At 36.4% G+C, this 13,323-nt stretch overlaps 1 protein-coding gene across 1 annotated transcript; it reads left to right on the top strand.

Moving 5' to 3' along the window:
* The first annotated feature begins 2,779 nt into the window (after positions 1–2,779).
* Positions 2,780–4,884, top strand: LOC127448946 (cytochrome c). Its single transcript, XM_051711945.1, has 3 exons — positions 2,780–2,943; positions 4,057–4,231; positions 4,335–4,884. The coding sequence occupies exons 2-3, from the start codon at positions 4,063–4,065 to the stop codon at positions 4,478–4,480; spliced, it is 315 nt and encodes a 104-aa protein (XP_051567905.1). The 5' UTR covers positions 2,780–2,943; positions 4,057–4,062; the 3' UTR covers positions 4,481–4,884.
* Positions 4,885–13,323: the final 8,439 nt, after the last annotated feature.

Raw genomic sequence — 13,323 nt, 5'->3', positions numbered from 1 at the left:
CACATGCGCAGCTTTCGTGCAGAAGAATGCAAATTGTCTGCCAGTATTTTCTGATAACATGCTGCATTCATCTTGCCATCAATTTTCACAAGATAACCCATCCCTTTAGAGCTCACATACCCCCAAAACATCAGTGAGCCACCACCATGCTTCACAGTGGGGATGGTATTCTTTTCACTATAGGCCTTGTTGACCCTTCTTCAAACATAGCGCTTATGGTTGTGACCATAAAGCTCTATTTTGGTCTTGTCACTCCAAATTACAGTGTGCCAGAAGCTGTGAGGCATGTCAAGGTGTTGTCGGGCATATTGTAACCAGGCTTTTTTGTGGCATTGGTGCAGTAAAGGCTTCTTTCTGGCAACTCGACCATGCAGCTCATTTTTGTTCAAGTATTGTCGTACTGTGCTTGAAACAACCACACTGTCTTTTTCCAGAGCAGCATATATTTCTCCTGAGGTTACCTGTGGGTTTTTCTTTGTATCCCGGACAATTCTTCTGGCAGTTGTGGCTGAAATCTTTCGTGGTCTACCTGACCTTGGCTTGGTATCAAGAGATTCCCGAATTTTCCACTTCTTAATAAGTGATTGAACAGTACTGACTGGCATTTTCAAGGCTTTGGATATCTTTTTATATCCTTTTCCATCTTTATAAAGTTCCATTACCTTGTTACACAGGCCTTTTGACAGTTATTTTCTACTCCCCATGGCTCAGTATCTAGCCTGCTCAGTGCATTCATGTGAGAGCTAACAAACTCATTGACTATTTATACACAGACACTAATTGCAATTTAAGAAGTCACAGGTGTGGGAAATTAACCTTTAATTGCCATTTAAACCTGTGTGTGTCACCTTGTGTGTCTGTAACAAGGCCAAACATTCAAGGGTATGTAAACTTTTGATCAGGGCCATTTGGGTGTTTTCTGTTATCATTATGATTTAAAAAGGAGCCAAACAACTATGTGATGATAAATGGCTTCATATGATCACTATCCTTAAATAAAAGACATTTTTGCATGATCAGTCATATTTTCAAAATCAATGCCAAAATTTCACAATTTCTGCCAGGGTATGCAAACTTTTGAGCACAACTGTATATTTCATACACTCTAAGTTTCCCTCTAGCTTGTAATTAAAATGGTTGAAAATGCAGTTGTCTGATGAAGTATGGTGGCCGGAGAAGATTTTTGTAAAAATTGCTGTGTGAAATCTTATTGATAAAGGATGATTAGCTTTAAATAATCATACATATATTTATATAATTTGAAAGCCCTAGTTCTTCTCTTCAATATGGTATATACAGTTCAAGTGTGTGATGTTATATGAATATAAATGTAATATGAATATGTATGTGAATATCATATTCTGGCACAGAATGGAATTTTCGGAAATTTTAGGCTCAGGCTTTAAAGGGTTAAACGTCAACGTAAACGCCCACTGTTCTGATTGGCTAACATCGTGCAGCCCCTCAAATTCATCCATATTTGAAACACAACTGGACGACAATGAACAAACTCCACAAGACCACAAAATTTATAAAACTAAATTTCAGGGTTTACAGATAACGAGCATCCAACAAATTGCATCCAAATATATAAAACTGTTCATCTCAAGCACAACGGTTAACACACACCCTGTCTACACCGAACGTGAGAGTCGCATCAATAGCAATAGAATCCATTATAATCAACGTTGCTGTCTTCCATGAAAGCGTCCACTGCAACAGTAAGCAGATGTCCCGTTCCATTTTGCGCTGCACGCGCTGGCGCTACTACTGTCAACAACACAAATAAACGGTTTAGAAAGTTTGTGTCCACACGCCCGGTATAGCAACAACATTGATTTTGATGCGTTATTATTTTTTGTGCAGTGTCAGATTAAAAAAATAAAAAACAGTACTTTAGAGGACAAAAATGTTCACGTCACTGCCATAAAAATATTATATATTAAGATTATTTTCTACTTTCACGGACTTAGATTTTTTTTACCAACAGTCCTGATCATAACTACCAAATATTCATTCATTTTCAGAATTTTAACCCTTTAAATGCCAGTTTGTTTACATAATGCCACATTTGTGTTTACATAATGCCACTTTTGTTTTTACACACACACCACACACACACTTCTCAATACACACATACAAAACACACTCTGACATCATTTATTCAATTGGCCTGCAGTGCTCTATAATACAGCAAACAGAAAATAGGGAAAAAGCACGTATTTGCTCCATAGGCTAAACATGACAAAAATGGCGCCATCTGGTGGAAAATATTAAACATTTTAATTTTGAAGCCAGGGCTCTGGAATGAAAGCATAATATCATAGAATTCATGAGTTTATGCTTTAATGGCACTGGGATCAAATATTGAAAATATTGTTTTAATGGGTTTCAATGGTGACATTTTTGTCCTAAAGGGCCTGAGTGTAACTATTTTGTGTACACAGTTTATTACAGATGTATTGAGGTTGAAATATCAAAATTCCCCCAAAAATGCACACATAAGGCAAAATGTATGCCGTTGGCATTAACACAGCCGATCGAAAAAACAAAACTGAAAAAGACAAAAATGTCCCGAAGGTCGCACAAGGGTTAATATATGCTACATGCACACGTAACATGTCGAGACTATGAACTCCGCTTTATCTAACCCGATTATATCTTTCAAAGCACTATGTCATCCCTATCAACTCCATAGATGGCTCTTCAGGGGAACAGCTGAGCACGTAGCGGCCCATAGAGTCTATGGTAGCGACGGTGAGCAGATTCGTCGGAATGAAGCACATGACGGGCCAGCGCGTGATACTGACGTCATACACCGGAGCCCTCTCGCTCCTGTAAAATAAAGTGACCTTCCTCTCGCGTCCTGATAGAGAATCGGTCCGCCGACCGGCACGAGCAGAGTACCGCAACCCACAAGGGAGTCCTTTCACCGCCTAAAAGGTAACTTTGGAGAAATCACATGACTTTAATGTCGGTTGTCGCGTTAAATATCAGAGCTGTGAAATTTTAGGCGAAATGAAGCGGTCCTGATGAAGCTTCCGCTCAAGGCTGCAATTTACGATTGAGAGCCGATTTACGACTTTAAATGATCAATATATTATTTCTTTGGGAGTCCCTCTGTGAGTTAAATACTAATTTTGACAGAAATTTTAGTCCGGCTTTTTATCATCTAAGTTAGCGGCCACAGGTTGATTTCTGGCGAGCCACCCGTCTCCAATCTGTGATTAAGGCTTCTTCTAATTTGAATCCAGGGATAAATGACATGATAATCGGATGTTTACAGCGGAAAATGGACAGGGAAGCCAACCACGCTGTTCTATAAGTTGGAAACCGCGAGCCTCCACTTAAGCATTTAACTCCCTGTATGGTGCACTTAGCATATGCATGGAGTGTTATTTAGTTACAGTTTGAATTGTTTAATTTGTGCCTTGGAGCTTATAAATGAAAACTATAAAGTGTGAAGGACAGATGCTCCATTTCCCATGAATGACCTTCTAATATTCTGTTGTCAACACCTGTAAGCAACTCCTCTCTTTAAATAGTGCTGCTGGGTATTGATACAGACTTCCCCATTTCGATTCAGTGTCGATTCATATAGGTATATTTCAGTTTCAGTTATAATGTTCAATTTGCTTACATAAGTAAGAAATTATCTCCCACTTAATGCTGTTTACTATACAGGGGACCCTCTAACTAGGTACATTACGAAAACATAAATTTTACTAATTATATTTCATTAGTTTTTCATCATTTTGGTCACATTTTAGCTTTTTTAAGTGAACAAATCGAACAATCACTGCTGAGTTAAATCTGAACATTTACCAGCCAGTGGCGAATCACAGACATTTGTAGTCTCATTGTGCAAAATTTGGTTGCAAATGCAAGTGATTTTCTCTCATTGTAATAGAGGGTTGCGCATAGAGCAAAAGATCGATCTTGGGATTCAATCGAGATAGGTCAAATGAAGATCGCGATGCATCGTCAAATCTATATTTTTACCCAGTCTTTTCCTCAAATGCCTTTGATGTATTTTAACATCTCTTTTACTTCTAGGTAAATATGGGTGACGTTGAAAAGGGAAAGAAGGTTTTCGTCCAGAAGTGTGCCCAGTGCCACACAGTTGAGAATGGAGGCAAGCACAAGGTGGGGCCAAATCTGTGGGGTCTTTTTGGCCGCAAGACTGGTCAGGCAGAGGGTTACTCCTATACAGATGCCAATAAGAGCAAAGGTAATGCTGTTTATTGACGAAAGTACAGTTTATGCCTTTTAAGAGGATTTCGCAACGAGATCATTTGACATTTCATTACTCTTATGATATCTCACTTTCGCAGGGATCGTTTGGGGCGAAGATACATTGATGGAATATTTGGAAAACCCCAAGAAGTACATTCCAGGCACAAAGATGATCTTCGCTGGCATCAAGAAGAAGGGCGAGAGAGCAGACCTTATTGCATACTTAAAGGCATCCACATCATAATGCTGATGGAAAAGGAGGGGGAATATTTAAATTAAATGTTTGTACTTGGATCTGTAACAATATCTATTCAAAACAGTGTGACCGCAATTGGCCAGGACTATTCCTTTTAGGTATAACACATGGCATGCTTCCAATGCCAGTTCATTTCAGCAGTAAGAATTTTCATTTTTTTGTGTCTAAATGTCAAATTGAGTCAAGTTACTGCAGATTCCCAGTGTTTCCACTGAGGGAATGAAAAATGTGTCCCCTGGTTTCACAGGAGCTGTTGTACATTAAATCATTGAACTGTACCAAACCATGTAAGTGTTTGGATTACAATGAGTGACTGAGAAAGCAGCATGCTTATTGGTGACTATTGTATTTACCAGATGGATTTGAACTGTCAAATAAAATTCAAAACAGTCCTTTTTGTCTTGTATATTCTTTCAGCTTTTTATGTTCTAATCAATTGCACTGGCTAGCTGATGTTTCTGTATGCGCAGTTTAAGTTGAGTACCAAATCTTTAGCATTTCTGAGCCGTAAGTGGAAGTCAGCTGTGGTATGGTTCACCCAAAAATGGAAATTCTGTTATTTATTCACCCTTTTGTTCAAACCCATATAACAAAAGGAGATAAAAGCTAAATGATTAGCCTTATTCGCCATTCACTTTCATTGTATGGAAAAAGATGCAATAAAAGTTCATAGTAGCTTGAGGCTAACATGTGTAATAGCTCCTTTGTGTTCCACAGAATGAAATAGTCACGGTTTTGGAACAACATGAGGGTAAGTAAATAATGACAATGATCATTTTTGGGTGAACTAGCCCTTTAAGACCTTAAAACTTGGGGTAGAATGATTCAGGTATATGCTATATATCAAGAAATACATTATGGAGATCATCCATTTGTAAGTTCAAATGCTAATTGTCTTATCTATGTTTCAACAAATTGTTAATGTGTGAAAGTAAAAATCTTCCAAATTAATTCCAGTTCCTAGAAAGTCACACGTGCTGCTGATACTTGATCTGAATTATGGTCGTAGTTCAGAATCATAAATGAAGCCAAAGCATTGTTTCCCCAAGCTGAGCCTTTCAGGAAATGAGGGAATCAGTTGTACTGCAATTATATGTATTATAACTTGGTAATTTCAAAAAATGTTATTACTGAAAACTTGATCCCACTAAAAAGCATCATTGGTCAAATAAAAAAATGTAGATGATTGGGCATAGACAGATATTTAGTGGCCTCTTGTTTTTTAGATTAATTACACGAACATTATGAATGTAATTTGCTTACTGTATCCATGGATAAAAGAGTAATTTCCTCTTTAGCATCTACTTGCTGGTTAAATGAGGGTACTTGTTGTGACCTGGGTCCTGAGGTCACCAGAGCAGCAGAGGGAATCTCTACATTTCCTCTCCTTTTATTTGCAGAAATACAATATTACATTTGTGGCCAAGTAAAGGTGCTGCACTGTCAATGTCATTTCAAATGAAAATGTCGCCACCTACAGGACAATGGCCGTTGCGCAATGCTATTTTGTAACTTGCCATATGTAACAGCTATTCTATTGGGGAAAGATACAGGTTGCGCAATAAACATGCATGTTTTTTGTAGCGCGTTGGATATGAAGCTTATTCATAAAATGAAAATTGTAACATTTAAATCAATACCTTCTATATTTTGAATCAATTCAAGGTAAATGATGTTAATAAAATCAACCAGGATACATGTATGCATTTTGGTAAAAACAGATACTCACATTCACAGCATACTGTACCTTTAGAATATACCAATGGAAACAATCAGCATTTTTGGCTGACTGTAATAGATGTAATTTCATTAGTGTGCCTTAAAAGTTATATATCTTGTATATTCATTTCAAATGACAGAGGAACAGTAAATACCTGAGACGAGAATATCATGATTTATGGATTTGACATATACTGAATAGTACACGAGCACCACCACTGTAGTGTCATGGAGAGGAGTTTCTGTCACATGTAAAGATGTGGAAGTAATGGGTCAGGTTACAGTGTCTACGATCATGGCCGTGTCTTAGACTTGCTGTATGTTTTTGAGAATTACATCAACATCTTCAAGGTGAAAGTGCCTGATACATGAACAGAAATCAAAACACTGCATTCAGAACTAAATTTGATTTACCCATTTAAAATCTGCTAGCAGTTAAAGGTGCAATATGTAATATATTTACTGTACTAAAGCATAAACTTATCATAATATGTTATCAGAGATTTAGAAAACATGCTATGCTGAAATACTGGCTGCTCCGAAAAAAAACAATGCTATTCTACTTTGAAATGCCCGATCCGGGCCGGAATTTCTTTTGTGTTTTGGCCTGTGTGATCCCCACCCCCACTGCCCATTTCCCAATAGTAGCCTTTTTCAACACCCCGGGTTGACAGATTTGAAACAAGTTAGCGGGCAAACACAGGGAGCTGCAGCCATGGAAGCCAGCAATATATCTAGCTAACATTGACGGAGTTATAAAAAATCCACATGAGCTGGTTTGTAATTTGCAAACAATAAAAACATTGTATACATTCGCTTGCCATTGTCAGTTTGCTCGTTCCTGTTGCGTGTCCTCAACCTGGCAACCCGCGTGAGCTTCTAGTCTGGGGAGGAGCAGGCGGGGGAGACAACTCTCTGCATTATTTTGAATTTGGACTGCAGTACCCATTTTAAACGCTTGATGACAATATTGCTCCTTTAACCATAAAAGCTCAGAGATCAGCCGAAGACTGAGAACAGTACTATAGGACTCCACTAGAGGTCAGGAGTGAGCTATTTCTCTCTCTCTCTCTCTCTCTCTCTCTCTCTCTCTCTCTCTCTCTCTCTTTCTCTCTCTCCAGTGAGCACTGATTCTTCTTTTTTATGCACACATTAAGTGGGCTCGCTTTCAAGAGCGCTAGCGGCTTTGAAGTTTTGGTATTTTCGTACAAGCATGAGCTAAGTCGTCTAGACACAAGTGGCTTTGACGAAATCGTGTGCAAAGCGCTAATGGGCTGGGTCAAGTGCAATTTAATTCTGAGGTTTATCTCTGGCACCGTCTGCGTCCTATTATATAGTCCATTCCCTGTCAAGCACCAGTGATATAAATAAAGACAGCACATTCATCAGAAGTTGGTAGTGTAAAAGACTATATGGGCCAAAGACAGTAATTTAAGGCATGCTTTTAATCTCGTTATTCATTATAACGTCACAGTGAGGACATTAATAGCATCATTTTTTTTTTTTTTTTTTTTTTTTTTTTTTTTTTTTGTTACAGCATCATTTTTTTTGTGTAAAGCTGCTTTGAAACGATGTGTGTTGTGAAAAGTGCTATACAAATACATATAATATGACTTGAAATATGACTAGTGTAAATGGACTGTATGCAATGAATTAGAAGAACAGAAATATGGATTTACGTTCTTATGTGCATTAACTTTGTTGAATGTCCGGCATATTTCTATGACAGTGATACGCTCCTTTTATACGCATGGAAGAAGTGGTTCAGAATTCGGATAGGCTCCGTTAAATTATAGAAAATGTAAGTATTATTAATCATCTGACACACAAGTTATGGCTAGTTTTAACAGTGATTGTATCGATAAGCACTTCACTTCTATTGGTCGATTTTGATTTTGAAAAATGTAATTGATTTATTGAACACACACACACACACACACACACACAAATATCAAAAATATTTCTCAATTCAAATTATACTTGAAACGAAAATATAATCAAAATAACAATGTGGTCAAAAGTCATACCAAATTCAAACATTTTACCCTCTCCGACTTCTTCCACAGGCCCATTTATATGACTTAAAAATCACTCTTACAACAGATGGAAAAAAAAATAAAACAATACAAATTAGAGCATTAATACTGTAAATATAAACATAATAATAATTATTGTATATATATATATATATATATATATATATATATATATATATATATATATATATATATATATATATAGTTAAACTATAGATAGTTTAACACAAATCTAATATTTTTTGTTTCATAAAACGGCGTTCCTCTATATTTTAAGAGTTTGGACGTGAACTTGCAAGTGAAATCTCTAAACTGCAAATGTAGGAACTAAATTTAGACTGTGTTGAAAACAGACGTGGTTTTGAAACGTCTTAACTCAATGACCTATTTCTCAGGAAAATAGCAAATTGCGCTTTTTGCCACTTCAGTAACATACAATACACCCACAGATAGAGCAAACACTCCCACCCACAGCACTTGTGCTTTGCGCTGGCATGAAAATTGCGCTTAAAATTAGCGCTCTCACGAAAATTGGATTAGACATAGCGCAAGGTCTTCGAGGGTTGTGCAGCTCTTTGCGCTTACGAAAACAGAACCCTAAGTGTGTGCGACAACATACCTGGTCTGTCTCTGTTCAATAAATACATTTAGCATGCTTCATTGGAATAACAAAACATTTTTATTGCCAAAGCATGTGCATCTCTATATTAAATGATGAAAGCAAAATAGCAATAGTCTTTCTCTGTATACACACACACACACACATTTATACAGGTGTTGACATACTGAATTAAGTGCAGCTTAATTAATATCTACAATTGCTCTCCCTATGGGCTGCAAACATAACATTCATATTAGACAAAGATTAGTCAGCAAAGTCAACAAAGATTAGTCTCTTTGAGTCAATACAATAAAACAATGTTAAGATCAGGGGCGTAGCAACCATTATGACTTGGGGAGTGTCCCCCTCACTTTTAGAAATAATAAAATTCCAGCCATTAGTTAGACAGACACTGAGCTCTTGACAATATGCAATCTACCTGAGACAAGATGTGAGCAAAATGAGAAGTTGTTTTTGACTATTGTACGTTAATGTTGTTAAACTGATGAAAACATTTGACATTTTGGTAACTTTTAGCAAGTTTTTAAACTCAGACCACTTTACTGTTAGTCTTTTTCAGTGAAATACTGAATGACCAATAATGTCTCATGTACAGCCACCAAGCAAAAAACTAAAGTGGACAGACATTTGGGGTTTCTTTCATTAGGGTCGTGTGTGTGACAACAATAATCATACGTCATTGTATACATCTAAACAATGCTGTTCTTTGACTTTGCCATGTTTTTTGTTTGGCCATTATATTGAATTTACTGTAGATTAATGGAAACAGTGATGTTTGTGGCATATCTATTTTAGAAGAAAAAAAAATACATCAGTGACCAAGTCAACAGTGTAGACAGAGAGGTGACAAGCATCTGAAATTGTTCAGGCAAGATCATATTTGACACTGACATGAAGGGATATTTTATGCTTTTTCATTGGTTCTGGCTGACTGAACCCATGTTTGAAATGTTTGACAGTCATAAATTATATGATAATTCTTCTATTTCATGTGAACATTTTCATTCATACATGGTTGCTATGTTTTAGTTCAAATTATTCACGTTCTATCATAAAAAAAATAAATAAAAAAAATGCTTGATTGATGTTTGAATACCTGATGTTTCCTATTAGTTCAGTTGATATGCTTTCTTTCAAATTATATCACATAGTTAAAAATAAATAAATAAATAAAATAAAAAAAAGGTTTATCTATTCTTGAATAGATTATGTGCAATGCATTTACCAAAAGATGTATTTGTCTTACTGACAGGCAAAGTTCTGCCTAAAACACTCACAACAGTATACAATATTTTAACTAAACCATTTAGTTTCAGAACCTAGCAATATATACAATTTTGAGTTCTAACAGAAGATCACTAGCCAAGATTACCAAATTGTATATTTTCATGCTTGTTAAATGTAGCTGATGGGGTAAAAACTAGAAAAACAAAACACTGCATTTAAAACATTATATGATTTAATAAGTTCCAAAATCAAAATCGGCTAGCAGTTAACCATGGAAATAACTTCAATTATGACATCATCATAAGGATCTGTTCATTGCAAACTGTGTTTACTGCATTTCTTCTGAACTGTCCATTACTATTCCATCTCAGCTTTTGTATTATACCTAGAACTTGTTTATAAAGTGCCCACAACCACATATATAGATGTATATATATTACATTTTTATAAATATTGCATATGTTAAACACAAGCATATGAATATAAATACTACTGTGGGTATAAGGATTCTGTTAAGTCTGTAAAACAACAAGTGCACAGTAGTCCTTGTTACAATAAATATATATATATATATATATATATATATATATATATATATATATATATATATATATATATATATATACTTCAAACCAGTCAGAAGTCATAAAATCATGCTTTTATTTTCTCTGAAATTAATACAGGTTGGATGGGCGGAGCTTCCAAAGCAAAGTTCTGTAATGCACTGACCACACACTCATACAGCCAGAGTGGATCACAAAACTTTCCCTGAGGAGCCATGGTTGAGTATGTGTTTGTGTGTCTATGTGTATGTTTCCATATTTGCAAGTCTGTCCATACGTGCATGTTAACTTGAGTACATTAGTATGTGCAACCATGACAGAGGATGTCTATGCACGTACTAATGTTTTTGAAATCTATAGTTGTCTATAAAAATGTAACAGTAGGATAGTACATTACAAAAATATACTCTCATTAGTATAGGCTTCAGTCAGTTGCCTTGGTTGAGATAGTAGCCCACTCAAGACCAATCAGCTTCTGAAGTTCCTGGGAAGTAAAACACATGTTGGAATTTATGTCCACTCTCTAGAATAAGCTGACGTGTCTCCATGCATTAACAACTGCTGCAACGACATGCAACAACGTCCTTAAAATACTTTGACACAGTCTGTAATGGGTGTCTTATTTTATACAACAGCAAAGTAGCCTAAAGTTTTAACTGAGGCATGGTGGACTAAGAAAAACATGAACGTTTTTTTAAGCCAAGAATTCAATGTGAATACATACATACACATACCTTTCTCCACCTAAGTGTAAGTTTAAAATTCTTTTTTAAGTTTAAGGTCCTAGTCTTACAATGAACTTAAGCTCATAAACTTGAATTAAAAAAATCAAAACACTAGGTTTCCAGATTTTTGCACAGGTTATCTTCTTTAGTCCAGATTGTACTCAAAACTCAAAATTGTTAAAAACTATTTTAAGCAAGGCATCACTTTAAGTTCTGACTAAAGCAGTCTAAATTTACTCTACATTGGTGTGCGCATGCTTTTCTTAGTTTAATGCATCATCTCCAATCACAAGTTTAATGCTGAATAGTTGATCTGAATCTTTAAGTGTCTGCTTACCTTATGGGTCGACCGGTGTCTGTCCTGTCCGTGTCTCGAAACAGACTGGATATCGCGGGACCCCTCTCTCCGTCGCTAAAGGAATGTCGACGTGGATCTGCCAAACGTGAACGTGGAGGGTACTCATGAACGCGCTCGATGGAGATACTTTGCATACTTTCTTTCCTAAGCTCGTACCCTTGGCATAGGTAGAGTGGGCACGGCTCTCCTCACAGCTACTTGTCACATTTCGTGGCGCGTTGAAAGCTGGAGGTGGGAAAAATTCTTGAAAAACTCGCAATGTAGGATTTAAACAGAGTACTTAAAATATATTAAGCTGTATGTTATAATGCTTTGCATTGTTTAATGTTGGGAGCAATTCACCGAAACAAGTTCATCATTAGACCTTTAAAAATAATTATATATATATATATATATATATATATATATATATATATATATATATATATATATATAAAATCCAACTTGGCATTGTTTAGGTGATTGTAAGAAAATCAGTTGAAACGTTGCACATTTCATTCGTAGTAGCAAATTACAGTATACAATATTTACGCCATTTTATATTTCAGTGAGGTAAACGTGAGCTCTTTTGTTTGTAGGCTATACATGTGAACTAGCCTACATGATTCAAGAAGAAGAAGAAAAAACGTTTATCAGCTGTGTAATTATTATTACTGTTGGGGGAACAAGGTTGTAAAGGCAAGTTGTAAAGTTGTGAAGGCGTGTCTCTTTAAGATTCGGTTATGATTGGTCGATGCTTTGTAGTAGGCGTTTTACGTCGAATATTTGGGTTCTGTTGTTTGATTGGCAGATCCTTGCAAGGGATGACCAGAGCCCTCCTATTACTGAGCTTACAAGGTTAGCAAAGCAATGCATCTATGGGCGGTACACTGGCGAGGAGACTAGAGACCGATCTTTTTAACGGACGTCTATGGAAAAGATTCTTGAGTGTGCTGAACAAACTGCTTTTGTGAGGACACTGCTCATCACTTAATGAATGGACCGCCTGTTCGCTAATCCTCAACATGTTTTACACGAAACAATCCTTTTGGAATGAACTACGTGTAGAGTTTACTACGATAAAATTGCGTTTTTATAAAAGGAGACACGCAAAATTTTGTGACAGGTAGATGTTGGTTTACGGCTGACCCTATTCATTTGTATGGTATCCGCAAACGGTGACGTATTGTCGTAACACGCTGGTTAAGACTCTGGTGGGGTCATCATTTGGTACAAAGAGACTTTAAAAAAACAGCCTATCAATCATGAAAAAACACTAGAAAAATAGGCATCATAGACTGTGATTAGGGCCTTTACATCTATTTTTTATTCAATTTTAATTATTTTTAAAAGTCTTGTTGCTGTTTTTGTATTGTTGTGTACTGGAAGCTCCTGTCACCAAGACAAATTCCTTGTATGTGTAAGTATACTTGGCAATAAAGCTCATTCTGATTCTGATCTGTGCAGCCTACATACCTCCATCAGAGTCTCCGTACTACAAGGACAATAATTTTGATCAGCTTCAGATGGAAACCAGCCAGTTCCAGGCCCAGGGGAATGTGATGTTATGTGGGGACCTAAATGCAAGGACAGGTTCAGAAT

This window comes from Myxocyprinus asiaticus, chromosome 12, assembly GCF_019703515.2.
Source record: "Myxocyprinus asiaticus isolate MX2 ecotype Aquarium Trade chromosome 12, UBuf_Myxa_2, whole genome shotgun sequence".
In the NCBI taxonomy this organism is placed as follows: Eukaryota; Metazoa; Chordata; class Actinopteri; order Cypriniformes; family Catostomidae; genus Myxocyprinus; species Myxocyprinus asiaticus.
The sequence above is the reverse complement of the archived record's forward strand: the minus strand, read 5'-3'. Positions and strand labels throughout refer to the sequence as shown.